General features: G+C 46.1%; 1 protein-coding gene across 1 annotated transcript in view; it reads right to left on the bottom strand.

Moving 5' to 3' along the window:
* agbl1 (AGBL carboxypeptidase 1) overlaps positions 1–27,724 on the bottom strand; it is a 149,881-nt gene that overhangs the window by 84,497 nt on the left and 37,660 nt on the right. The window contains exons 8-18 of the mRNA XM_014124437.2: positions 26,864–27,072; positions 26,403–26,562; positions 25,045–25,112; positions 19,873–19,989; positions 16,208–16,650; positions 12,463–12,546; positions 11,770–11,859; positions 11,175–11,323; positions 10,644–10,731; positions 10,214–10,346; positions 9,846–9,999 (exon numbers count right to left, since the gene is read on the bottom strand). Of these exons, the coding sequence (XP_013979912.2) occupies positions 9,846–9,999; positions 10,214–10,346; positions 10,644–10,731; positions 11,175–11,323; positions 11,770–11,859; positions 12,463–12,546; positions 16,208–16,650; positions 19,873–19,989; positions 25,045–25,112; positions 26,403–26,562; positions 26,864–27,072 (1,695 nt within the window). The remainder of the gene's footprint in view (positions 1–9,845; positions 10,000–10,213; positions 10,347–10,643; positions 10,732–11,174; positions 11,324–11,769; positions 11,860–12,462; positions 12,547–16,207; positions 16,651–19,872; positions 19,990–25,044; positions 25,113–26,402; positions 26,563–26,863; positions 27,073–27,724) is intronic.

Here is a 27,724-nt window from a genome sequence, read left to right as displayed (position 1 = left end):
GTATCATTGATTTAATATCAGCCCTAATGAAATAAAACCACCAAATGCAGCTGAAGTTATAGCAACTACTTTCTGTAGTGCAACTGACTTGCATAGTGTTAATTAGGGCATAATTATAACACTAGTTTGCAAATGTGTTACATAACAAAGAAATGAACATGTGTACAGGAGTTAGGACCGACCAGCTGAAATGCCCTCCTCCTCCCCTCAAAAGGTTGTCATGGCAGCGCCACAAAACATTAACTTAATGTTCTATAGGCCTTAATACAACTTAAAGGCAGTAAAATGCAAAAGGGCAGGTCCCTGTTTGAAAGACAGTGAATGACAGCACTCTTAATGTCCCTAGTGGGAATAAGTCCATGGCGTTGCTGCTGAATCAGCCGATTACAGACTTTCCCGCCCTAACATGGCTGGATTAATGCACCGCACTGCAGAGTGATGTGTTAGTAGAGTGGCAGGGGGAGGACAAACTAACTGAAGACGCATGTTGTAAACATGGAGTATTGTATAGTGTATGTACCTACTATAATATAGGACTTACATTAGGGAAACGGGACACCTAGCCAGGTGTACAACTGAATCCATTCAACTGAAATTTGTCTTCCAAATTGAACCCAACCCCTGTGAATCAGAGAGGTGCGGGGGACTGCCTTAATCAATATCCATGTCATCAGCACCCAGGGAGCAGTAGTTCTTGGGGGTTAACTCCCTTGCTCAAGGGCAGAATGGCAGATTTTTCCACATTGCCGGTTCAGGGACTCAAACCAGCGACCTTTCTTCTTCTTCTTCTTATTACACTCTTATTAACCGCGAGGCCACAGGGTGTGGGGAGGGTGTGGGCAGGATGGAGACAGTGCTCCCCTCCCCGGGGGCACGGCCCTGGTTGTGTCCCACAGCTGGGTCAGCTGGGTCAGCTTGTCCCTACCTCCCTCTCCCCACCCCACACATCCATCACCATCCCCCAGCCTCTGTCTGTCTCTATCTCGCTCTACCTCTTTCAAGCCAAGCCAGACACACAGCTCAGACTGCTCCTCTCTCATTCATACAGCATCATCATCGCCTGTAAAGGAATCAGCTTAAACGTAATAAGAATGCCCAGAAGGCCATGACGAAAGCCCAGAAATAAACACACTGTCCTTCAGAGGGATTACGTCTCACTTCAAAGCCCTCTCACTCACCTTCTATCTGGCCCATTTGTTTGACTTGGATTCAAAGCAATGTAACTATGAGTGTTATTTATTTTCTCCTCTGACTCCAGCAGTACATGTATCATGTGGTGAGTCAACAGTTGGCACTGGCAGTGAGTCTATCACCTTGCATTCTCCACATCACAACTCCAGCTCTGACAGGAGCTGTCTGTGTTATATCTGCTGCTAGGAGTTTCTTTGAGCAACTGCTCTCTCTCTCTCTCTCTCTCTCTCTCTCTCTCTCTCTATTGGATTTATTGACATGGCAAGTTAAATTACTTACATTGTCAAAGTATACAAATATATAAATATATATATATATATATAGAATTGGTGGGACCAACAGCAATGATAGTAGTAGTGGAAATGGGATTACCATTAACAGCAACTACAACAACAATATTCATGAGAAAAATAATACATTAAAGCAATAGTTGTAGACCAGTCTCAACACGACTGAGAAGACACATGACATGAAAGTCAAAACAAAACGGGAAATATTATTGACATTACATTGCACTTTTCACTGGCTGTCCCTCAGGTTGTGGCAGGATTTTGGCTTTTCACCCAATAAATATTAGATTTTTTCTTCATCTTTTATAGTTTCAAATTCTTTGTATTGAATTATTCTCTTAGGTCTGAGTATTTGCCACAGTGTAATAGGAAATGCAGCTCTGTCTCTACCTCTCCCCTGGAGCAGCGTGAGCACAGCCTGTCCTCTCTGGGAAGCCAGGTTTGCCTGTGACCACCGGTCTCTATAGCCAGACTGTGCTCACTGAGTCTGTACCTAGTCTGTGTTTTCCTCAGTTTTCTATCAGTCACAGTGGTCAGATAGTCTACCACCATGTACTGTCTGTTTAGAGACAAATAGCATTGAAGTTTACTTCGATTTTTTGTGTTGTCTTCCCAATAGGTGATATATTTTTATTTTTGCTTTGTGATGATTTGGTTAGGCCAGATTTCCGAGTGCTGTCCTGAGGTTCTATGGGGTTGGTTTGGGTTAGTGAACTGAGCCTCAGAACCAGCTGGCTGAGGGGACTCTTCTCTTATTTCATCTCTTGACATTGTAGAGCTGTGTGATGGAATGTTTTGGGATCACTTGTTTTTAGATGGTTGTTAAATTTGATTTCTCTTTTTTCTATTCGAATGAGGAGTGGGTTTTGGCCCAATTCTGCTCTACAGGCGTTATTTGGAGTTTTCTTTGCACTTGCAAAACTCTGCATGCAGTATTTTGATTGGATGTTTGTCCCATTTGGTATATTCACTGTTAGAGAGTGGGTCCCATACTTCACTACCATATAGAGCAATTGGTTCTATAACTGATTGGAACATTTTGAGCCAGATTCTAATTGGAATTTTGATTTTAATGTTCCTTTTAATGGCATAGAATGCTCTTCTTGCTTTGTCTCTCAGCTCAATCACAGCCCTGTGAAAGCTACCTGTGTTGCTGATATTTAGTCCTAGATACGTGTCGTTTTTGGTGTATTCTAATAGAACTGTGTCCAAATAGAATTTATATTTGTCATCCTGATTGTGGAATATCATTATATTTGTTTAGATTTTGGGGGGATTAACGGTGAGAGCCCAGGTCTGACAGAACCTCTGCAGATGATCTAGGTGCTGTTGTAACTCCTCCTTAGTGGGAGACAGCAGCACCGGGTCATCTGCGTACAGTAGACACTTGATTTCAGTGTTGTGTAGGGTGAGACCAGGTGCTGCCGATTCTTCTAATGTTTTTGCCAATTCATTCATGTAGATGCAAATAGTGTTGGACTTATTGGGCAGCCCTGTTTCACTCCATGTCCCTGAAAGTCTGTTCACTTGTTGCCAATTTTAACCGCACATTTGTTTTTAGTGTACATTGATTTAATAACATAACATGTTTCCCCTCCAATCCCACTTTCTATTAGTTTATAAAAAAAACTTTTGCCAAATTGAATCAAATGCTTTCTTGAAATCTACAAAACACAAGTAGATTTTGTCTTTGTTTTGGTTTACTTGTTTGTCAATTAGAGTATGGAGGGTGTAAATGTGGTCTGTTGTACGATAATTTTTTAGAAATCCAATCTGGCTTCTGCTCAGGATGTTGTGTTCATAAAGGAAATTATGTAGTCTGCTATTTATTTACATTTACATTTTAGTCATTTAGCAGACGCTCTTATCCAGAGCGACTTACAGTAGTGAATGCATACATTTCATACATTTCATTATAATGAAAAAATAAAATAAATATATTTTTGTTGTACTGGCCCCCCGTGGGAATTATGATACTGCAGAGAATTTTCCCCAAGTTGCTGTTAACGCAAATTCCTCAAATTATTTGGGTCAAATTTGTCTCCATTTTTATAGATTGGTGTGATCAATCCTTGGTTCCAAATATTGGGGAAAATACCTGCAGTGAGGATAATGTTGAAGAGTTTGAGTATAGCCAATTTCAATTTGTGGTCTTTATATTTGATCATTTCATTTAAAATACCATCAGCACCACAGGCCTTTTTGGGTTGGAGTGTGCATAGTTTTTCCAATAATTCTTCTTCTGTAATTGGGGTATCCACAGGACTCTGATAGTCTTTGACTGCTGATTCAAGGATTTGTAATTTTTGTTGTATATCTTTTTGTTCTGGGCTCTTTGTTATATTGTTGTAAAGGTTTGCAAATTGATTTCTCCACATATCCCAATTTTGAATAGCCAATTCCTCCTGATGAGGTTTGTTTAATATATTCCAATTCTCTCAGAAGTGGTTTGATCCTACGGATTCCTCAATTCCATCCAGCTGATTTCTAATGTGCGGTTCCTTTTTTGTTCTTAGGGTGCGTTTGTTTCCCCATATTGAAGGCGTACATTTTTGTTGTCTGGTTCTCTGTGTTTTTGATTAGATATATTTCTCAATGACGTTCTTAGATTTTTGCAATCACTTTCAAACCATTTTTCATGATCTATTATTTTTGGTTTGCTCTTATATTTATTTAGATTAGCCACGGAGGTTAATTTGTTAAATATAAAGTTTATGTTCCAAATGGCCAAATTTACACCTTCATTGCTATAGGAGAATGTTAAGGCTAAAAAGTTGTCCCGGAGAGATTGTATTTTTTGGCTACTAATTGCTTCTTGGTAGATGTCTGTACTGTTTGCACTCCATCTATAGGCCTGTTTAGTATCATGTAATTTATTGGGCCGTGACGCTTCATGGTTGGGTTCCGCTCTTCTCAGATACACTGTGATTTTACTGTGGTCTGAGAGAGGTGTTAGTGGGCTGACTGTGAAGGCTCTGAGAGACTCTGGGTTTAGGTCAGTGAGGAAGTAGTCTACAGTGCTGCTACCAAGGGATGAGCTGTAGGTGTACCTACCAAAAGGGTGCTGGTCCTGGGTGTTGTCCCGTGTGGCACAGTTGGTAGAGCATGGTGTTTGCAACGCCAGGGTTGTGGGTTCAATTCCCATGGGGGACCAGTATGGGAAAAAAATGTATGAAATGTACAAAATGAAATGTATGCACTCACTACTGTAAGTCGCTCTGGATAAGACTGTCTGCTAAATGACTAAAATGTAAATGTAAAAGAGTCTCCTCTCAGCCTATCATTGACTATGTACAGACTCAGAGCTTCAGGAGCTCTACTCCATTTTAGTTTTTCACTTTGTCATAGTTGTTTCTGGGGGGGTATGTGTGGAGGGAAAGGTTGTTGCTTCCTGGTAGGTGTTTATCCCAATGACTGTTAATAGTGTCTTGTTCTTCTGCTGTTCGAGCATTCAGGTCTCCACGTTGCCTTGGGCCTGAAAGTGACTCATCTCTCCCTCTAGAATGGAGAAACTCTCTTCATTGAAGTAGCGTGACTCTGACGGGGGAATGTATGTGGCACAGAGGAAGATGTTTTTATCTGCTAAGATAGCCTCCTTGTTGATTTCTAACCAGATAAAGAATTCTCTTGTTTTGATCAATTTGATTTAATTAGTTAGTTCAGATTTATACCATATTAGCATTCCCCCTGAGTCTCTGCCCTGTCCTGAGTCTCTACCCTGTCTGATTCCTTTTAATTTGGTGGATGGTAGGATTATGGTAAGTTGGTGGTTGGAGACATCCCTCTAGTGGTGTGGGGGCTGTGCTTTGGCAAAGTGGGTGGGGTTATATCCTGCCTGTTTGGCCCTGTCCGGGGGTATCATCGGATGGGGCCACAGTGTCTTCTGATCCCTCCTGTCTCAGCCTCCAGTATTTATGCTGCAGTAGTTTATGTGTCGGGGGGCTAGGGTCAGTCTGTTACATCTGGAGTATTTCTCTTGTCTTATCCGGTGTCCTGTGTGTATTTAAATATGCTCTCTCTAATTCTCTCTTTCTCTCTTTCTGTCTTTCTCTCGGAGGACCTGAGCCCTAGGACCATGCCTCAGGACTACCTGGTATGATGACTCCTTGCTGTCCCCAGTCCACCTGGCCGTGCTGCTGCTCCAGTTTCAACTGTTCTGCCTGCGGCTATGGAACCCTGACCTGTTCACCGGACGTGCTTGTTGCACCCTCGACAACTACTATGATTATTATTATTTGACCATGCTGGTCATTTATGAACATTTTAACATTTTAACATTTTGACCATGTTCTGTTATAATATCCACCCTGCACAGCCAGAAGAGGACTGGCCACCCCTCATAGCCTGGTTCCTCTCTAGGTTTCTTCCTAGGTTTTTGGCCTTTCTAGGGAGTTTTTCCTAGGGAGTTTTTCCTAGCCACCGTGCTTCTTTCACATGCTTTGCTTGCTGTTTGGGGTTTTAGGCTGGGTTTCTGTACAGCACTTTGAGAATATCAGCTGATGTACGAAGGGCTATATAAAAATAAATTTGATTTGATTTGATTGATTTGATTTGATTTGATTATCTCCCTATAACCTAGTGGACAGCCAGTGGAAACATCACCTCTGCACCATGTTTCCTGTAGTACTACAATATCAACATCATCAATTTCTTTCAGGAAGTCTGGGTTTCTGCTCTTTAGCCCAAAAGCAGAGGACTTCAATCCTTGTAAATTCCAACATGCAATGTAAAAAGATTTCATAACTGTTTTTTCTTTACCTTCAAAATGAGACAAACACTCACAATCCAACAAGAACTATGAAAAGAGGATTTTTCAATTAACGTAAACTCTTATGATGCAAATGTGATTTGTTTATCATTTAAGATAGCATTTGTGTCATGCCACTTGGGTGGATGTAGTGTGAGGATGGTGGAGTTCTTCTGCTCATCTTACCATGACCCTCGGCCTATCACATGTGAGCATAGTAGACTCAGCATGTGTTTAATGTCACTCATTTGGTTGGTGGGGGCTGGGCCAGTTGCTCCTCTCACAGTCTGTGCGTAGCTCTGCCTGCGACTCCAGGTGTGGGTCTGTGGTGGGGAGGAGGGGGGTGGTAGGCCTCGTCTGGGTGGCTCTGAAGCTGGGCTGGGGTGGTCTGTGCTGCGCTGGCTGTGGTGGGCATTGAGGTTGGCGGTGCTGTGGTCGTGGCTGGGGGGGTCCAGGGTGCTGGTCCGGGGTGTTGTCTCGATGATCTTGGAAGGGTGGAGATTGCTCCGCTGTTCCTGGGTGGAGAGGTCGGGCTTCGGTTTAAAGCAACATCCTTGAGAGTCTTGGCAAGGATGGGGACTGTCTCCCTGTACAGATGAACATGGTCATAGAGACAGTTCAGATCAAGGGTGGGATGGTGGGCCAGGTGTACATTGGGTCGCAGGGCACAGTCCCGGGAGAGGCTGGCGTTTATTCTTTGGATTGTGGCAGGGTGGAAGTCCTTCCTCTGTAGAAGGGTTGACACCACAAACCTTGAGTTGGGGAAGATTGCGGAGGCCTTCTCAATCACTCCCCGTAGTGAAGACGCCACCCTCTCCTGCTGAGCACGCAGGTCGTTTCTTCCGGTGTGTTTGATTATGTGGCTTGGCGACCAGAGCTGGGCCTTATCAAGCAGCTCCATGGCACTCTGCGTTGTTGGGCACCACACCTTTCTCATTTTGTGTCTAGGGAAAAGTGTATTCTCCTGAACCAACTTCCCATTTGAGTTCATCAACAGGACGATGTCAGCCAGTGTTCCTTCTGGACTGGAGGGGGTAGAGGGGGAGCTGGTGGGTGTTGGAGCTGGGGTGTGGCTGGTCTGTTTCCTCTGGCCTGGAGGGGGTAGGGGGGGGCTGGTGGGCGTTGGAGCTGGGGTGTGGCTGGTCTGTTTCTTCTGGACTGGAGGGGGTAGAGGGGGGGATGGTGGGGGTTGGAGCTGGGCTGTGGCTGGTCTGTGTCCTCTGGACTGGAAAGGGTAGAGGGGGACTGGTGGGTGTTGGAGCTGGGCTGTGGCTGGTCTGTGTCCTCTGGACTGGAGGGGGTAGAGGGGGGACTGGTGGGTGTTGGAGCTGGGCTGTGGCTGGTCTGTGTCCTCTGGACTGGAGGGGGTAGAGGGGGGGCTGGTGGGTGTTGGAGCTGGGCTGTGGCTGGTCTGTGTCCTCTGGACTGGAGGGGGTAGAGGGGGGGCTGGTGGGTGTTGGAGCTGGGCTGTGGCTGGTCTGTGTCCTCTGGACTGGAGGGGGTAGAGGGGGGGCTGGTGGGTGTTGGAGCTGGGGTGTGGCTGGTCTGTGCCGGTGCCACTGTCAGTGGGATGCTGTTCTGTGGGCTGGGGGAGGTGTGCAGCAGGCAGGGCTGGGGAAGCCTGGCTGGTTGAGGTGGGCTCCTCTGCTGTGTGAGGGCAGGTCATAAGAGTGGTGTTCTAGCTGCTCCTGCAGCCTGTCCTCTGTTCTCTTTCTCTCCTGCAGCCTGTCCTCTGTTCTCTGTCTCTCCTGCAGCCTGTCCTCTGTTCTCTTTCTCTCCTGCAGCCTGTCCTCTGTTCTCTTTCTCTCCTGCAGCCTGTCCTCTGTTCTCTTTCTCTCCTGCAGCCTGTCCTCTGTTCTCTTTCTCTCCTGCAGCCTGTCCTCTGTTCTCTTTCTCTCCTGCAGCCTGTCCTCTGTTCTCTTTCTCTCCTGCAGCCTGTCCTCTGTTCTCTTTCTCTCCTGCAGCCTGTCCTCTGTTCTCTTTCTCTCCTGCAGCCTGTCCTCTGTTCTCTTTCTCTCCTGCAGCCTGTCCTCTGTTCTCTTTCTCTCCTGCAGCCTGTCCTCTGTTCTCTTTCTCTCCTGTAGCCTGTCCTCTGTTCTCTTTCTCTCCTGCAGCCTGTCCTCTGTTCTCTTTCTCTCCTGCAGCCTGTCCTCTGTTCTCTTTCTCTCCTGCAGCCTGTCCTCTGTTCTCTTTCTCTCCTGCAGCCTGTCCTCTGTTCTCTTTCTCTCCTGCAGCCTGTCCTCTGTTCTCTTTCTCTCCTGCAGCCTGTCCTCTGTTCTCTTTCTCTCCTGCAGCCTGTCCTCTGTTCTCTTTCTCTCCTGCAGCCTGTCCTCTGTTCTCTTTCTCTCCTGCAGCCTGTCCTCTGTTCTCTTTCTCTCCTGCAGCCTGTCCTCTGTTCTCTGCAGTGAGGGGGTTGCTCTCCTCCTGGGGCGTGTTTTCCACTATGGTGGGAAGAGAGGTGCTTGATGTGCCTTTTTGGGTGGGGATAGTAAGGGTGAGGGTGGTGCTGGTGGAGTTTGTCTTGTGGGAGGGCATGTCACTAGTGGTGTCCTTCTCTGTCTCTGCTCTCTCCTTAATGGTCTGAAAGTCTGTTTCAAACAGCCTAAGATTACCTGGCACCATGACAGTTCCAGTCTTGAAGAGGTTGATTGTTATCATGGTGCTGTCAGGGTCGTCTGTCTCTTTGACTTTCAGCTTCCACCCATTACAGATTCCCTCTTTCTTTATGGATGGGTAGTGAGAGCAGACTGCTGAGCGCCATGCATTTGGCTGGTCAGTGAGAAAGATGAGATTACTCACATCACCGTTTTTGTAGAGGTCTGCGAAAAAGGGTTTCTGGCCTCCCCTTTAGTAGTTTCTGTTTAAAAGCTTTCCTTGTGTAATTTTTGGCCTCTGCAGGGTAGAGAATGGATTCAGTGCTGAGGGGGAGTGGGGACATGGTGCCTGTGGGCTCTGCAACTACTGCTGCCCCGTTGCCATGGCAACCGCTTTGTTTATCAGCTGCTGTTACTAGCTGGCTCTAATTTAGTTCAAAAACCAGCAAAAAGAGTGACAAATCTTTACACACAAAAAAAAACTGAAGATATGTTTAAAGTTAGTCCGTGCTCCTTTTTGGTTTACTCACTCAGTTTGGTCGTTTCATGTAGTTGTATTAACGCCCCTTGCTAGGTTTGTTCTAGCTCATTCTTTCTGGCTAGCTTGTTAGTCTGCTGGCTAGGTTTTTTGTTGTGTAGCTAACTAGCTAGAGTCAAAACTTCTTAACTTGAGGCGCAAAGTTCCTTTTTTTAAATTCTGATTGAATAGAGTTGTTGTTCATCACTTCTTGTCTGGAATTCTTTTTAGATTCGAGTGTTTATCTCATTCTAAAAGCAAAAAAATGAAATATATCAGGAGCCCATGTTGAGCATCTCTCTCTCACATGACAAAACATGATGGGCGCACACACACGCACGCACACACACACACACACACACACACACACACACACACACACACACACACACACACACACACACACACACACACACACACACACACACACACACACACACCACACACGCTCGCAAACACAAACACACACAGCAAAGGTGCAGCGGGACATGGTTTTGTATACTCACGCAGCTGATGCAAGTCCTTCCAGCTTTTGGAGGAGGGGCAGGCAGTGATAGTGACCAGGGGACAGGGGTTACCAGCCAGTGTGTTACACAGACTCTGCTGGCGGAAAAACAACTTGCGAGGGTCCACTGACCGCTGCAGCACCTGCAGGTGACTCTGAAACACAGCGATAACCACTGGCCTGTAAAATAAACTGCCGTGATGCATTGGGCATAATTGCTAACACAAATAGATCGTACACACACATCCAAAATAACCACACTAGACACATGCTCTGGAAGGAGAATGCCAAGACTACCTCAAGGCTGGTGTGGGTGTAAGTACACACACACACACGCACACACACATAGCAGGGTGTTGAGTGCTGTACCTGGAGGGCAGAGTAGGTGTAGGGGTAGTGATAGGCCAGGTAGCACACGTCTTCGTTGTGTTTGAAGGTCACGGTAAAGGTCAGGGTGTAGAAGGAAGAGCTCTTTTGGCCTCGGCTCGGACAGAAGCTGTTTCTGCAAAAACAGCATTACTCAAGTTACAAAATGTTATGCCATTTGGACAAGTCCACTGCAGGGACAGTAACATTGTGTCAGCACTGACAGTGCTTGCATTGCTAGCTACAGAACAAAGCAAACTCTAACAAACAAGCCATTAAAATCTGCTTGCAATGGATATCAGTAAATATATAATGGTGTGTTCACGCACCAAATTACATGGCAAATCTCACTCTTTTAGCTATCGTTAAGTATCTGCAGCCTATTTGAGTGATGGCAACATAAATGTTGTGTAAGTGTTCTCCTGTCACTCACCGGTAGTAGCAGACCTCAGTTCCAGTTCTGACCCAGTTGGGTCGTCCCTCCAGAGCCTCTCTGACAGAGTACAGTACAGGCTGCATCCCTGGGGACAGACAGAAAGGCATCTGTTAGGTATCTATACACTAATGAACAGATTGATAACAATACAACATAAACGACACAGAACGTTGCACCGTTAGACGTGAGCACACAGTACAGGGAGAACATACAGTACAGTTTACTAAATCTATAGAAAGTAAACTCCCTAAATCACTTTTAAAATGCCATTGTACTTTTTTCCAATTACACATTTCTAGGGAGTACCATTGTGGCCCAGGCCCACTGCTGAGCTCTAGAACAGACGAGGATGAGAATGAAGGAGCCCTGTGTGTGGGGGACTGGGAATGGCACATTGAGGGGGACTGAGGACCCATCCCCCAACGTGTAGACAGATCAACAACACAGGGGTCCTAAAATACCTACTGACAATCTTCTACCTCGGTGCTTATCCAGTGAGGTGTCATTATGCTGGCTATTTGTGCTTACCGTAGTTGAACTGGCTGTTGGCTTTCTCACAGTTGATGATGTTGAAGCGATAGGGCACGTTTGCCGCCATACCGCTGACCTCGAAATAGAACCACTGGTGGTGCTGGGAGCAGTTGGCGTCCGCGTTCAGGATCAGATCGTACTCGTGACTGAGGAGGAGGGAGGAGGTTGAAGACAAAGATTACATATGAATCCCAAATGGCACCTTATTCCCTGTATAGTGCACTACTTTTGACCAGAGCCTGTCAAACATTGTGCACTATAAAGGGAATAGGGTGCCATTTGGGACACATCCTACATCATGAAGAAAGAAGTCTTTCCCTCTATGTTGTATTCTAACTGTTCTACAATGCAACGGTTTTATAAAGACTTAATGTATTATTTAAAGAAATTCCAGTCCAAGTATAGACTAAACCTTTAATTTGATCTGAAATATGTCAACGGGACACCTTCCTTACAGAACCAAAAGGAGAGGTTTGAGAGACTCTGTTTGATTTCCAATGCAGCGTAAATGAGCCCCGAGGGGAATGTGCTACTTGTAGTCAGGTCTCTGCCAGGAAGCAGGAAGGAGCTGGAACAAAGCGGAGAAGCGTACCTACGGACGTGAACGGCTTTGCGCAGGTTTCCGCACTCAAACTTGGAGAAGAAGCTCAGGGAGTCGGAGTGATCAGGAGAGCCCTGGGAGCTGGGGATGGAAGGGGGGGGGTACATTAATACAGAGTACCTGACTACATCAAAAATGACTAGGAGGGTAATGGTCATTTTGAATTAGCTTTTGTACTTCAGTGACCGAACCCATCCATTATCAGTCTGACCAGTAACAGAAAATGGCACCTGAGGTTTCTCATTATGCACATAATCTAGCTGAGAGTGCCTGGCGATGCTCTGATTATCAAGCATGCCGTAATAACACAACACCAGCCAGGATGGTGTAGTTGCTCTTACAGTATCCATGCTATACCTCTGACATCCTCCATTACCACAGCACTTAAAAAGCAGTTCTGCAGTCAACTGACAAATCAAAACAGGCGAGTCCGCAGCAGCAGAGCCCAGAAATATCTCTACTCAATGTCCTCTTTCCATTAGACATCCACCTACGCACTCAAGTGCTCTGCTGTTTCAACATTTGGTCTATATAACAAGCAAGATATTTCAGCAGAAATGTCCCCGTCTCAACCAACTATGGCGGACATTCATGAACAGTCCATAGAGGATAGGAACATATGACAACTGCCTGTGTAGAGGAGTGGCTTCAGTCCTAGAGAGTGGCTGATTTGTTAACACTCACCTGGGGTCCTCCAGGTCAAACACAACTTCATCAATAACGTCCTCAGGGTTGAGGAGACGCTGGACGTCCTCAAACACCTTCTTCCTGTCAGAGACAGAGTACAGTACATTTTCACTGAGGATAATACAGAATCGTATTAATTACGGTTCTGTAATTATGTTCCTAAAGACATAGAAACATATTTAGATTTGCTGATACTAGCCTAAATATTGGTTTATTACCAAAATAGCACAGCATTTTGTCATCTAAAGCATGTTATGATAGTCTCATTGAGTTAAACAATTACATTAGAGTTCATAAACCCTGGAAGTCAGCCTAAAGCGGGCATATACTGTAAATGTACACTGTGTACAAAACATTAGGAACATTAGTTTCACCCCCTTTTGCCCTCAGAATAGCCTCAATTCATTGGGGCATGGACTCTACAAGGTGTCAAAAGCGTTCCACAGGGATGCTGGGCCATGTTAACTACAATGCTTCCTACAGTTGTGTCAAGTCGGCTGGATGTCCTTTAGGTGGTGGACCATTGTTGATACAAACGGGAAAGTGTTGAGCGTGAAAAACCTAGCAGAGTTGCAGTGCGCCTGGCACCTACTACCATTCCCCGTTCAAAAGCACTTCAATCTTTTGTCTTGCCCATTCCTCCTCTGAATGGCACACATACATAATCCATGTATCACCAAAAAATCATTATTTAACCTGTCTCCTCTCCTTCATCTACACTGATTGAAGTGATTTAACAAGTGACAACAATAAGGGATCCCATAGCTTTCACCTGGATTCACCTTGTCAATCTGTCATGTTTTGTACACTCAGTGCATGTGGCAGTTCGACTGGACATTTCTATATTTCCCCAAACTAAATCTAAAATGCCTCCAACCCCATGCAGACCTAGTTTCTCTGTGTAGTGGAGTGGTGAGTCAGCACAGCAACGGGCATACCATTTACAGGACCTCCTTTCTCTCAGCACTGTAGCTAAAGAAAGATTCTGTGGTGCACTTCACTCTCTCCTCCCCTCTCCTCTCCTCTCACTATCCCATCACCACCTCCCTAAGGTCCATTATCACTCCCCAAATTAAGAGGAGAGGCGAGGGGCACAGAGGAGCACTGCATCAGACCGCCATCCCTTTCCTCCTCTCTCTGAATAAAGGATTACAGGACGAGGCAGGAGAAAAGTCTCCAGTGCAGCCACAGAGCCCTCCTTCATCCCCGTCCAGGGCGCTCTGACTCAGAACACTCTAAACAAATACACCAGAGGACAATCAGAAAGGCTGGGAGATCACCAGGAGGCTAGGGGGACACAGGCCGCATGAAGCCTGAGGGTGTGATTGTTTGATCAGGCCATGCCTGTGAGGACCACTGCCCTGGCTCTATCCCACCGGGTCCTGAGGGGACAGAACAGCCAGTAACCATCCCACTGGGTTAGAAAGAGTTAGAGAGAGGCTGAAAACACTTTCTCAAGAAAGCGGGGCCCAGTGGACGGGATGCCCTTCAAATGAAATGAGTCGACTTGTTTTTTCCTAAAAATATAAACTTTAGATGTGTTTTACATTAGGGAAATCTCAATTTACATACACTTGTGGTGAAAGCTGAATTTAAAAGTATTTAGAACTATTTAATGTGAACACTCCCAAAAAGTAAAGCGCCTGACAAAATTGCATCTGTGCAACCTAAATGTCACAGACTGTCAATCACTTTAAGTCCCGAAAAATGGCTTTTGCAGAGAAGACACTAAATAGAGCTAACATAGACTTATCTCTTCCCAGGGTGAGCACAATGAACTGTGAAATGACTGAAATAAACTTCCTTTCCACACAATCTGCCATTTGCACCTTGAAAAGTTCTCCAAGAAAACAAGTTTTGGTCCGGGCAGCCGCTACATAGCCTAATTAGATTACTGAATAAGTGTTTAATAAAAGGTTGGCACTTTGGGATGCATTTGGGTTGACTGACTTCAGTGGTGAGCAGTAGAACGAAAGGGACCGACAAAGATCCTGTGCACTGACAAATTATACAGCTTGGCTGCTTGAGATAATGATAAGCGAAAGGTGGGTATCTATCCATTATGGATTACACATGTCAATGACACTTAAGCATTTGTTGAGACTCACAAATAATCCCAAAGCTTCAGAAACAAATGACCAAAGCATTTTCATTAAAAGGATAAACAATTACTTAATAGAATACAAACACACTACACATACTGTCTTGCTTGTAAATAATGCCAAAATCAGATGTGGAAAACATTTCAAGACTAGCTAAGTCCTATCTTTCTGTGCATATTCTAGGGTAGGAAATGATATGAATAATGCCTTTGACAGGTTTGAGAAGTCTAAGCTTCTACTGTGTTCTCAGCTCAAGTGTGAAACACTACTGGTCAAAAGAAATCTGCATTTAATATGCCGCTTCAATGACATGATATTGTTTACAATATTTCCGGTATTTCACACTGAAAAAGAGCACTTGAACCTGACTCAGATGCTACAGAATAATTTGCCAGTTACAATCAACATAAGATTGTAATGCTGTAAGCCTATATTACTCACTCTGCAGAAAGCAGCAGCAAATTATTTGTTTCAAGCACAGAAACATCTCCCACTGTTGTGTATGGCCCCTCTAAATTACTACTCTGTAGTAGGGTGTAGAAATAGACTATGATCTAAAATATTCAACCAGGAAAAGTGTACAGTAAAGTAAGAGGGCTGGGAATTGCCAGGGACCTCACGATACGATGTTATGACTATACTTAGGTGCCAATACGATATGTATTGCGATTTTTCACGATTCTATTTTTATTGCAATTCAATATTTTTATTGCGTTTCGATGTTCCTAACATATTGCCCCATCTGTCTGCTGCAGAGAGACAAGAAAGAGCATGAGAACATTTGTTTTGATCAGTCAGGGAAATAAAAGGGCTGAAAACAAATTGACTCCCTATTTAAAAAGAAGATGGGGTTTTGGTGCAGGTACAGCCAACTAGCGCGAAAAGAATATTGCGATATTGTCAAAACAATACGATAATATAGTCAAAAATAATATCCCGATATGTAACTGTATCGATTTTTTCCCCCATCACCAGTAACAAACCCCCTCAAACATTCCCACAGTGCTGAACACTGTGTTCGCCTCAATGAAAGGTGTTAGACTGTTAAACCACTACAGTGAGGTGACCATCCAAGAAGACAGGGAAAATTTCGCCATGATTCTTAATCATGCCGGCATGTCTGTTTCTTCTCAAAAATTCTTCTGGCAATCACTTCCAGAAACCTGCTTCCATCAACCACTTTCCAAAGGTGGCATACACCAAACATGAAATCAATCCGAGACAATTGACAGGATGAATGCTATCTGTGCTGTGCCATCTGTGACAGAGAGGAGCAACAGCCGACAATACAGAGAGAGAAAGGAATCAAGACAGTGGGAAAGCAGGAGGACCAAGCTTATATTTGACATCTTCCTTCCTGACATGCTTCCAACACGCTCCATAAACTCCTTCTTTAAATGGGATTTATGGAAATGAAGTGATGGGATGGGTCTAATGGGTTAGTACCACACTGAGACAAGGCCTCCCATCATGCCGTGATGAATACATCAACATGGCTTGATCATTCCCACACTCATCAATCACTGCAATTTAGTTAGGGGGAGCCACAGCAGTGCTATTTCTTCTGTCCTCCATGGCATTTTTCCTTCAACTTACATAAATATAAAACCATTGGTTGACATATGGAGACATCTACCTACCTTTGCACATTGGGTTTCCTTCCAGCCATTGGCTCTTTACTCTGTGGAGGGAGATGTCCCCAGAAGTCAGGGAAGGCTAAGATGGAATACTCAGGGATGGACTTGGTGAGGGCTGCTGCTGCGGTGTACATGCGTGGGTCATGGTTGGGGATGCAGGCCCCGTGTTTCTCCAGCAGCCTGTCTACCATGCTAGGGTGGCTGTCCTGCTTCACACTGGAGCTAGACAGGAAGTGGCTGTGGAAGTCACATGCCTGCAGATGGTTCTCTGGAGGTTCTCCTTTGCCATCCTGGTCTCCCTCTACTGTTGAGACTGGGTGCTCCAGGGGAGAATGGGACTGAGAATCTCTGAGATTTACTCTGGATCTTCCATCAGTCCTGAAGTCCTCATTGAGTAGACCCTCCTCATCGGAGCTTGAATCTACCTCAGAGTCCGAGTCCAAGTCCTGAAAGACATGGTACTCTGTAAACCTAAATGGGGTTAAAGGTGGTATGTTCTACCCTCTTCGCCTCTGGTTACATTTAAAGTGCACAACAGCCATGATTAACAAATATACTGTCGTCGTAACAACTCAATGCAAATAATAAACTCAAGGGATCTTATCGAAATAAAAAAGGAACATTAAAATGCATTCATTAGTAAAAACAGAAATACATCTTAAGGTCAATAAAACATAAAGAACACCTCTGATGGTGCCCCCAAGAATATATATGTAACGTCCCATTCCCAGTGACATCAAAACGGTGTTCAGTCCTTTGATATTGAAAGCAGATGAGGTCTAGCAATTACAGCAGCTGACAAGCAGAAAATATGAAGCATCATAGGCCCCATCCTTGCAATTTCGCAACTTGAATATCAATTTAAAACCTATGCATAATTGTTCTATGATTCCACAGAGAGGAGTCAGGAGACTAATTCCTTGAAGCTTGTGAAGCTATAAGAAAGTCGATGTGTGTCAACGGCTAGTGTTCACGGACACAGGCATTGATTAGCATGTAAAAGGTTAAGTAAAGCATGTGGGAATGTCTGGAAACCCAGATTTTTTTACTGTGTGTTCTTTGTATCTCATAACCTCTAGCCCTCAGCAGTTATGCTAAACTTATGAGTTTGGGAGTTTTTTCAGTGTTTGCACTGCATACTTGCTGATTCACTTCATTTCACATCATATTAGCATTAAAATCAGAGCTGAATACCAATGGACAGTACAGTATAATGCGGAAATGCATACTGTAGGTATCATTGAAGCAGAGCAAGAAAGATGGAGAGAAAAAGAAAGTGGTTAAGAGTGTTGGGGCAGTAACCGAAAGGTTGCTGGTTTGAAACCCTGTGTCGACTAAGTGAAAAAAATGTCCGATGTGCCCTTGAGCAAGGCACGTAACCCTAATTGCTTCTGTAAGTCTCTCTGGATAAGAGCATCTGCTAAAATGTTTTGAAAAATCACTTTGGGCACTATGCAGTCAAAGCAGGGTAGCAGGTTTCAGGGGAAAAAGTTGAAGGCATCATTCTTCTTGGGCTTTAATAATGCATGTTTGGCTTCATGCACTCAACAAAGCAATGTGTACCATGTGAAACAAAACTAAACAAAATAGCATATCAATTTTAACAGCTCGCTTTCTCGCTGCACAGGAATAATGTGACTTATCCTTTTCATTTAAAATGAAAAAGGCCCCATAAACAAACACTATAGATCGAATCTCTAGTGTCAATTTGATTACTGAATCCAGCAAATTAAAAGGGACTGTTGAAAACATGATTGTGTTGTTTGCAATTTCCAGAACATCATCATTAGAATCTCTCTTGATTAAACCGTAGATATGATGCAGGTGCAGGACGGAAATCGACGCTCACATTCTAACGTCTCATAATAATCAAAGCCATAATTAGAGGAACACCTGGGAGTTGTGCTGCAGTGAACGTCTTGAAGATCCAGGGATAACAGTGGAGAATGGACAACCATGGTCTCATTGAGAGGTGTTATACAAGCAGCTCTGATCAAAGTAAGCTGCAGTCTCCTCAGGCATCTGACCGTAAGGGGGAGAAAACTCCCCTGTCTGCCTTCCACTCCCATACGCCTATACTACAGTCCCCAGGGCAGGGAAAGCATATCTCTTGGACTTGGACAAGATAAAAAATATATAAGGAAACTGATTGAGGATTTATAAATGAACCATGGTTATTTTACCTTGTAGTCACATGCTGTATCAAGGTACTGTATGCCTATTAATATGTTTTGTTTGATCATGGAGATCAGCAGATATGACAACCTCATTACATGTAATCAGTCAGGTATGACTTCAATAATGGATAAGTTATGCCTACTGTACGTCGCCTGTCTAAGCATCGCAATGATTTTCTCTTCTTGAAACACAACCGATGCTCAGAGAAAATGAACTTCCAGTGCTGTGTGTTCAGAGTCCTATTTCTACATAGAATTAAAACTAGAATCAAACGTGAACACACTGTAGTAGCCAAACTAAAATGCACCGCTAGTTCGTGTGAACGATGAATGTGAAATGCATTCGACCTTTCTGTGTAATCTCTGCCCCCTCTCCGAAGAAGGGCATTCTGGGAATGTAACTAACCTAATTGTCTTGTTGTTTCATGGCATGCTGAATTACTACATCAGTAGAGAGAGACAGCCGCAAATTAATTGGGGAAGAAGTATTTTTCAGCAGAGGCAGTTAATCTTGTGATATCATTGAAATGAAGAGAGTTGCGCCAGGAGGAGAGAAGACATGCAGCGGGAGGAGATACATTCCCACAGGCTTGTTGGCATTTCAATTTGCCTTAACTCAACAACAGTCTAAAATCTACCACAATGCCACAATGTCATGGGGTAAGGTATCACACTGCCTGACACATGTCAGTCAAGTTACAGGGGCAATTTAAATGCCAACAGCTCACTTGTGAAATTAGATACCCTATTAGTATTACCCTGACAATCCTACAGAAAATTGTAAAGAATAATACGTCTTATTATTCACATCAGGAAATTTGACGCAAATTCTGAAATCCCATTGTGGTTCACTAGAATCCTTCTGCTCCCGAAACCCTGTTACCCAGAACTTCCATAGAGGTTAATGATTTTGAATGTTGCCCTGAGAACGGTTTGCTTATCAGAGGATAATAGTGGCTGTCATACCCTGCTACCAGCTATCAGCCTCTCACAGTCAGACCACTTCCCAGGCTCTCTGGGTCTTGCTGAGTAGAAAATGTTTACCTGAGAAGTGGCGTCAGCACTTAGATTGACTTTTAGGATGGGCACAATGCACAGTCATTTTAGCAGATGCTCTTCTCCAGCGTGTCTTAGAGTAGTGATTCCACACATTTTCATACTTGTCCCCCGTAGGAATCAAACCTACTACCCTGGCAATGCAAGCGCCATGGTCTACCAACTGAGCTACATGGGACACTCATCTAGTATTCACACATCTATCCACCTCAGGCTGGGCTCTTGGAGCCCTGCTGGAATCAACAATTGATTAAACACATTCCACAATGTACCAGTAAATTAGTAGTTATGGATATAAACTGCTGAGAGTCAGTCAGGCATTTGCTGTGATGTGGTATTGATAACATCTTATTTAGAGCAGACCTTCAATGTCTGACACTAACTGGACTCCTATGGGAGAGATGGAGGGATAGGGCACAGGAGAACAAGGTTTACCTGGAAGTCGTGGTGGAGTTCAGGACACAGTCTGACGTACTGACCCAGCTGCTCCAGGGGCCTGTCAGGTTCTGGCCGGAACCGCAGCTTGTTCACGTCTGACTCCAGGTCGTCATCCTGCCGGGGCGATACACCCACATACATACATACGCACGCGCGCACGCGCACACACACACACACACACACACACACACACACACACACACACACACACACACACACACACACACACACACACACACACACACACACACACACACACACACACACACACACACACACACACACACAGAGCTGTAACACCACATAGAGCTGGGTGATATGGACAGAAATCCATATCACGACAAATTTTATGAAACGTTTATAACATTAAAGGGGAAATTAGCAGTTGCTGCATACGTTTTCTTACTTATAAATTAATGATATGTACAAATTGATTCTTGAAGAATATAACTTATACATGCCTCATGATTTTAGTTGAACTGACGTACTGTTACGTCCTGACCAGCAGATGGAGCTAGTGTTTTAGTTTTGGGGTCAGGACGTGGCATGTTTGTGTTGGTTAAATGTTGGGTGGATGATTGGGACTTCCAATTGAAGGCAGGTGTGTATAGTTGCCTTTGATTGGAAGTCCTATATAGGTGTGTGTGTTTGTCTTTGGGGTTGTGGGGAATTGTTCTGTGCTTAGCCGTGTGCCTAGTCAGACTGTTATTGTCGTGTTATTGTTTTCCTGTGGATGCCTTACTGGAGTCTATTAAAGTATGAGTATTCACAGTCTCGCTGCGCCTTGGTCCTCTTCTCTCCAGTACGACATTTTCAAGGATGAGTACAACTTATTTTATGACAGAATTCCCCACCAAAGGACCAAGCAGCAGAAGAGGAGGAAGCCACAGGAGAGAAAAAGGGAACAATGGACATGGGAGGACGTCCTGGACGGCAAGGGAGCCTACACCTGGGAAGAGATCCTGGCCGGAAGGGATCGCCTCCCATGGGAACAGGTGGAGGCACTCAGGAGAGTGGAGGCAGCTGGACAGAGGAACCATCGGGAACGTTACGCTGGAACACGGTTGGCTAGGAAACCCGAGAGGCAGCCCCAAGATTTTTTTTGGGGGGGGCACACGGGTAGTTTGGCCAGGCCAGGGAAGAGCCGTAAGCCAGCTACCCATGACTACAGGGAGGTGCGTACGAGGTGGAGGGCGCCATGTTACGCTGAGGTGCGCACCATCTCGCCTATACGGACGCACAGCCCAGTTCGCCCAGTACCAGCGCCCCGCAGGTGCCAGGGCAAGGGGAGCATCGAGCCGGAAGGGGTGATGCCAACCCTGCACTCAAGACCGCCAGTGCGCCCTTTCGGTCCAGTGTTTCCCGCCAGACGCACTAGCATGGAGGTGCGTGTCTCCAGGCTGGCACGTCCTATACCAGCCCCACGCATCAGGAGTCTAGTGTGTCAACCCAGCCTCGCCAGTCAACAGTCACCAGAGCTGCCCGCCAGTCAACAGTCGTCAGTGCTGCCCGCCAGTCAACCATCACCAGAGCTGCCCGCCAGTCAACAGTCGTCAGAGCTGCCCGCCAGTCAACAGTCGTCAGAGCTGCCCGCCAGTCAACAGTCGTCAGAGCTGCCCGCCAGTCAACAGTCGTCAGAGCTGCCCGCCAGTCAACAGTCGTCAGAGCTGCCCGCCAGTCAACAGTCGCCAGAGAGGTCAGACTGCCCTGAACTGCCGGAGTGGCCAGACTGCCCTGAACTGCCGGAGTGGCCAGACTGCCCTGAACTGCCGGAGTGGCCAGACTGCCCTGAACTGCCGGAGTGGCCAGACTGCCCTGAACTGCCGGAGTGGCCAGACTGCCCTGAACTGCCGGAGTGGCCAGACTGCCCTGAACTGCCAGGGTGGCCAGACTGCCCTGAACTGCCAGGGTGGCCAGACTGCCCTGAACTGCCAGGGTGGCCAGACTGCCCTGAACTGCCAGGGTGGCCAGACTGCCCTGAACTGCCAGGGTGGCCAGACTGCCCTGAACTGCCAGAGTGGCCAGACTGCCCGGTTCTGCCAGAGGTGCCCGCCTGCCCTGATCTGCCAGGGTGCCCGGCCTGTCAGGATCAGCCCGAGTGGTCCTCCTGCCCTCCGGTCCAGCCCGAGTGGCCCGCATGCCTTCCGGCCCAGCCCGAGTGGCCCGCATGCCTTCCGGCCCAGCCCGAGTGGCCCGCATGCCTTCCGGCCCAGCCCGAGTGGCCCGCATGCCTTCCGGCCCAGCCCGAGTGGCCCGCATGCTTTCCGGCCCAGCCCGAGTGGTCCGCCTGCCCTGATCTGCCAGGGTGCCCGGCCTGTCAGGATCAGCCCGAGTGGTCCTCCTGCCCTCCGGTCCAGCCCGAGTGGTCCTCCTGCCCTCCGGTCCAGCCCGAGTGGTCCTCCTGCCCTCCGGCCCAGCCCGAGTGGCCCGCATGCCTTCCGGCCCAGCCCGAGTGGCCCGCATGCCTTCCGGCCCAGCCCGAGTGGCCCGCATGCCTTCCGGCCCAGCCCGAGGGGCCCTCCTGTCCCCCGGTCCAGCCCGAGGGGTCCTCCTGTCCTCCGGCCCAGCACGAGTGGTCCGTCTGCCAGGGTCAGCCCAAGTGGCCCATCTGCCCGGCGCAGTTAGCAGCGCCACCGAAGTGGGCTACGCCGACGGTGGAGCAAGGTCCACGCCCTGCACCTGAGCCACCTCCAGGATAGGTGGGTTGGGGAGGGAGGGTGTAGCACAGTGCCGTCGGTGACGGCAGCCACCCTCCCTTCCCTCCCTTATTGTTTTAGGGTTATTGTTTATGGGTTTTGTGTTGGGGTTTTTTGTTGGTAGGTGCATTCCGGGGTCTGCACCTTGAGGGGGGGGGTACTGTCACGTCCTGACCAGCAGATGGAGCTAGTGTTTTAGTTTTGGGGTCAGGACGTGGCATGTTTGTGTTGGTTAAATGTTGGGTGGATGATTGGGACTTCCAATTGAAGGCAGGTGTGTATAGTTGCCTTTGATTGGAAGTCCTATATAGGTGTGTGTGTTTGTCTTTGGGGTTGTGGGGAATTGTTCTGTGCTTAGCCGTGTGCCTAGTCAGACTGTTATTGTCGTGTTATTGTTTTCCTGTGGATGCCTTACTGGAGTCTATTAAAGTATGAGTATTCACAGTCTCGCTGCGCCTTGGTCCTCTTCTCTCCAGTACGACATTTTCAAGGATGAGTACAACTTATTTTATGACACGTACCCCACTGTATAGCCTCAACATGGTTAAAACTATCATTTTGGTATCATGGACGGTCAGTCCTTGCATCCATAGCTCTGTCTTTGAATTTGAGAGTGGTTACATTTCTCCAGCCCCAACCCCACCACTTTCTACCGAAACAGTGTTGGGGAGTACGCTATATTATTGCTTCAACAGCTGATTGCCTCTTTAGTGTGCACAACAGTTTTTTTTTATATATTACCCTTAAAACTATGACTGCTACATTGAATGTTGTAGCTATCGATTGTCCCATTAACAATCACCTATAAATGCAAACGTATTTCATTTCAAACTTCACAAGTCTTCAGTAGGTTATTTATCGTAATTCACAACATGAGCAAAATTAGCTAAATCTTCACGGTAAGTGACCGATTTCGATCATTTTCGGGTTATCCTCCCAGCTCTACCGCCACATCAGCACTGCACACATCCGGACAACATGACCTCTGTTCTATTTGTCTGCACTCTAAACCCCGACACACCTGGTGCGTACATCCATTAATCAGGAATATAGTGAACCTTTGACTCTGGGACTCCAGAGGGAGGAGGCAGGTAAACAAACGGCTGGCGTCAGGCTCATCAACAGACAACAACAACTCCTCAGACACATACTGTCCTGCACAGAACAGTCCACTAGCAGCATGATAAACCCATTCACTTGATAGAGAGTTGGGCTATATCCGATTACGTGGGTGAGGCCATTTAAGGACAGTATCTATCTGCTAAAGAGCCCCATCTCTGACAGTGTCCAGCAGCAGGGCCTGGATGCTAACCAGCACACAGTGCTCAGACTTAAGAACAGCAGTAACTCAGTAGAACACAACACTCCTGCTGCTTTACATACACAAATGTGTCAGATAATAGATGTGGCTGCTGGTGTTTGTCAGCATGGATCTGATACCCTGGCTTTGCCTTCCTCCTCTCCCTCTACCCACAACAAGTCGATTTTGCAGCGTGCCAAATGTTGCTATTCACAAACAGCCACAGCCGCGCCTAGCCCCTGGCCACATCAGATTAGGTCCATACAATGAAATGGATATGTTAGGAGGGAGGAGGATAATGGGGGCTTCAGTGTGTTCGAACCATAGACGTTAAAATCTGTAGATAGTGGCAGCGCAGACGGCATCCACGTATTGCTATGGACAACTTCCAATGGTGCATGAAGCCGGAAGTATTTGAATTTGAAGCACGCCATATTGCTGAATGTGGCTGAATGGCACCAAAAATTGCTAAGAATCACGGTGAGAGTGGCCATAACTACCAAAGGATCATGGTCGATGTAGTCATTTTCATCCTGCCTGAGAGACATGTGCAAAGAGTGTGCATAATGGCGCGAGCCTCCTTGTAGCCTGCCAGCCCGTGATTGGTCTGTGTCAGCACGTGGTCCTGTATGATGACAAATGTATTAGTCAGAATGGATCACTATTTATTTCAAAGTGAACTTTAAAATAATTCACCTTGGGGATGTAACACATTTTAGATCCCAAAACCGGCTGTCAATTTATTCTGGCAATCGTAATTTACATTTCTAAGGCAGACCAGGGCTTTTGGCACCGCTAGGTAGCCGACGAGCAGAGCTCGGGACTTCATGCTCCAGATCGGACACTGGGGGTTTGAACGAAAGCAGCGAGGTGGCATTGATTTCTGCCTCCATCAGAGGTCCTGTTATTGAAGTAACGTGAAGGCAGGAAGCACTTCACGTCAAGCTCACGGCATGCACAGACCGTCTTCCTTTTCACAAGTAATGGATCAGTCAAATATACTAATTTAGGAGAAATTACAGAGGAAAATTGCATGTGTCAGATTGCGTCTGTGCCTGTGCGAGTGTGACTGGGTGCGAGTGCTTGAGTGAGTGTTTGCATGTGTGTATGTGTGCGCATGACTGCCGTGTGCATGTGTGTGTTGCCTCCGAGCGAGGATCACAAATCACTCACATATTCCTTGCCGCAGTCAGCCTCTTCATTTTCAATGTCGTCGTCACTATCATCTTCGAAGCTGACATCTAGGGAAAAGAAAAGACACGAAGATGTAAATGTCAAAGGCTTTTGCACTATTTGTGTAGGATCAAAACAAACTGGTCCGTGAGAAAGCTGTTCCTGTCTGACATGTGATGTATGTGTGCATGGCTAATATGCAAAATGTGAAATGCACAGTACAGATGTGTGGCAGGGATCAAAACCAAAAAACATATGACAGCTTCAATATGCTCCTGTATCTTCTATACTCTACAAAGTCCTAACACGTCTGTCTCATGTGGATTTTACAGCAATGTGCCTGAACTTAAAACGCAAAAACTTGATCTTCTTTTGTTTCTGTAGACCTGTCAGCCTGATGTTCTAGTCTGCTAACTCGACTGGCAGATGAGAGAGGTGAAGTCAGGGCTATCTCAGCAGACAGATGAAAAGAATGCACCAGAATGAGCTAGGAACATGGCAAACTGAAATCTGCCTCGTAGCAACGGCGGCCATATCAAGGTATTTCAATTTGGAGGGTCATTACTGAGAGGGCCGTGTGGGATCGGTAGCTGCAGGGGTCTTAAAGGAACCATTGCCCTCTAGCAGATTTTAGAGGTGTGTCACCGTTGATGTCACCGGAGAGACACTCCATTTCAACGTTGCAGACTGATCATGTTGATGTGCGGACAGTATCCCGTTTCGAAAGCTGTCAAATATGTCCCTGTTGGTCCCTGTATATATAGATCTTCAATGGCTTTTCCGATTTTTCTCACGTTGTAAGAGCACGTGCCAGTTTGGAGTTCAGCAACACGTACAATCATATATTAATGCATGGCGCATGCCTATTCTTTCCTGTGGATGGATCAGCCTGTGCTCCATCCTGTTCTCACAGAGTTTCACTGCCGCCTGCTTATAGGCAGATCAGATGAAGTGTGCCCCATCACTAAGAAAAATGAGGTGGGCATCTAAAGAGTCTGCCTCAGAGACCCAGGGTTGCCAGGGTAACCAAGCCTATGCTCGCTGAATGACAAACATGGCAGGACGACTTTTTCACTGCCGACCACTGCCAGTGTGTTCACAGTGGGATAATGTCGCTCATCATATTCTCGCAGTTACATCAACATTTTAAACATCACGCGCCTCCCAGTATAATATCCGAGAGAGTGTGAGACAGAGAGAGAAACAGAAGTGAAGAGAGAGAGAGAAAGACAGATACATTGAGAGAGAGAGAGAGAGAGAGAGAGAGAGATAGGGAGTGGGAGAGAGAGAGAGTGAAGGAAAGAGATAAAGTGTACGAGGGAGAGAGGCTGATGAAAATAGAGATAGGCAAACAATACCTTGGGGTCCTGGAGCAGTGTCAGTAGGCCTCCCAGGCAGGGGGAAGGTATAAACACTTTGATCCGAGGTCAGAGGCAGGGGACATTTAGGAAAGCACTTCCTCATCAGCTGGACAGCAGGCTCCACCAGAGATTCCAGACCTTTACTGGCCAGGCAGGTCTTCAAAACAGCAATACAAACAGAAACACAGCCACCTCCTATATGTATTTAGGATTTTTTTTTACACACATTAGCATGCATTATCCAGCATTACAATCAAGCTCTGTATTATACGCAAATAACTTGGCGAGGGCAATCAGAATTGCCAGGCAATACCAACTCCAATTAGAAAAAACCATTATCATTAAAGCAATTAGATCTGAGAAATTACAAAGGAGTAAAAAAAAGCAATTAAAGTAAGGGATATTAGTTATGGCTTATAACAGTGACTGGTAGCATGTGAAGCTATGTGTGGGTATACCTGTGTGGTGTGGTAGAGGAGGCTGATGCCCCCCTGTGCCACCAGAGTGTCCCGGCCAGCGCTGCAGCGGGTGGTCTGGTGCAGGCAATGGAGCAGGGCCAGGCGGATGGGGATGGTCTCATGGTCCGGGTCCTTGTTGTGCCAGTCCTCATACAGCTTCAACAGGGCAGACACGTAACCCTTAGCCACAGCGGCCCTGACATTGGCCTCTGAAAGAAAGATATGAAAATGGTTTAACAGTCTGATGGCCTGGAGAAAGAAGCTGTTTTTCAGTCTCTCGGTCCCAGCGTTGATGCACCTGTACTGACCTCGCCTTCTGGATGGTAGATGGGTTGAACAGGCTGTGGCTCGACCTACCTTTCCTTAGAGATCACTGCTGTGGCCAAGGGTTACGTCTCTGCCCTGCTATATAACTTCTGCTTTGTGGACATTGAAATAGTCATCACCACTAGGTACTCTACCCAGGGCCGGATTAATGCAGGAGCTTACCGGGGCTAAAGCCCCTGGGCCCAGGCCAGTGGGGTGCCCAAGAGAAAGCACTTTTTTTAAATTAAGTATACACTACCGTTGAAACGTTTGGGGTCACTTAGAAATGTCCTTGTTTTTGAAAGAAAAACATTTTTTTTGTCCATTAAAATAACATCAAATTGATCAGAAATACAGTGTAGTCATTGTTAATGTTGTAAATGACTATTGTAGCTGGAAACGGCAGATTTTTTATGGAATATCTACATAGGCGTACAGAGGCCCATGATCAGCAACCATCACACCTGTCTTCCAATGGCACTTTGTGTTAGCTAATCCAAGTTTAGCATTTTAAAGGCTAATTGATCATTAGAAAACCCTTTTGCAATTATGTTA

The sequence above is a fragment of the Salmo salar genome, chromosome ssa10, assembly GCF_905237065.1.
Source record: "Salmo salar chromosome ssa10, Ssal_v3.1, whole genome shotgun sequence".
Classification (NCBI taxonomy): Eukaryota; Metazoa; Chordata; class Actinopteri; order Salmoniformes; family Salmonidae; genus Salmo; species Salmo salar.
Note: the sequence above shows the minus strand (reverse complement) of the source record. Positions and strands in the feature narration are given on the sequence as shown.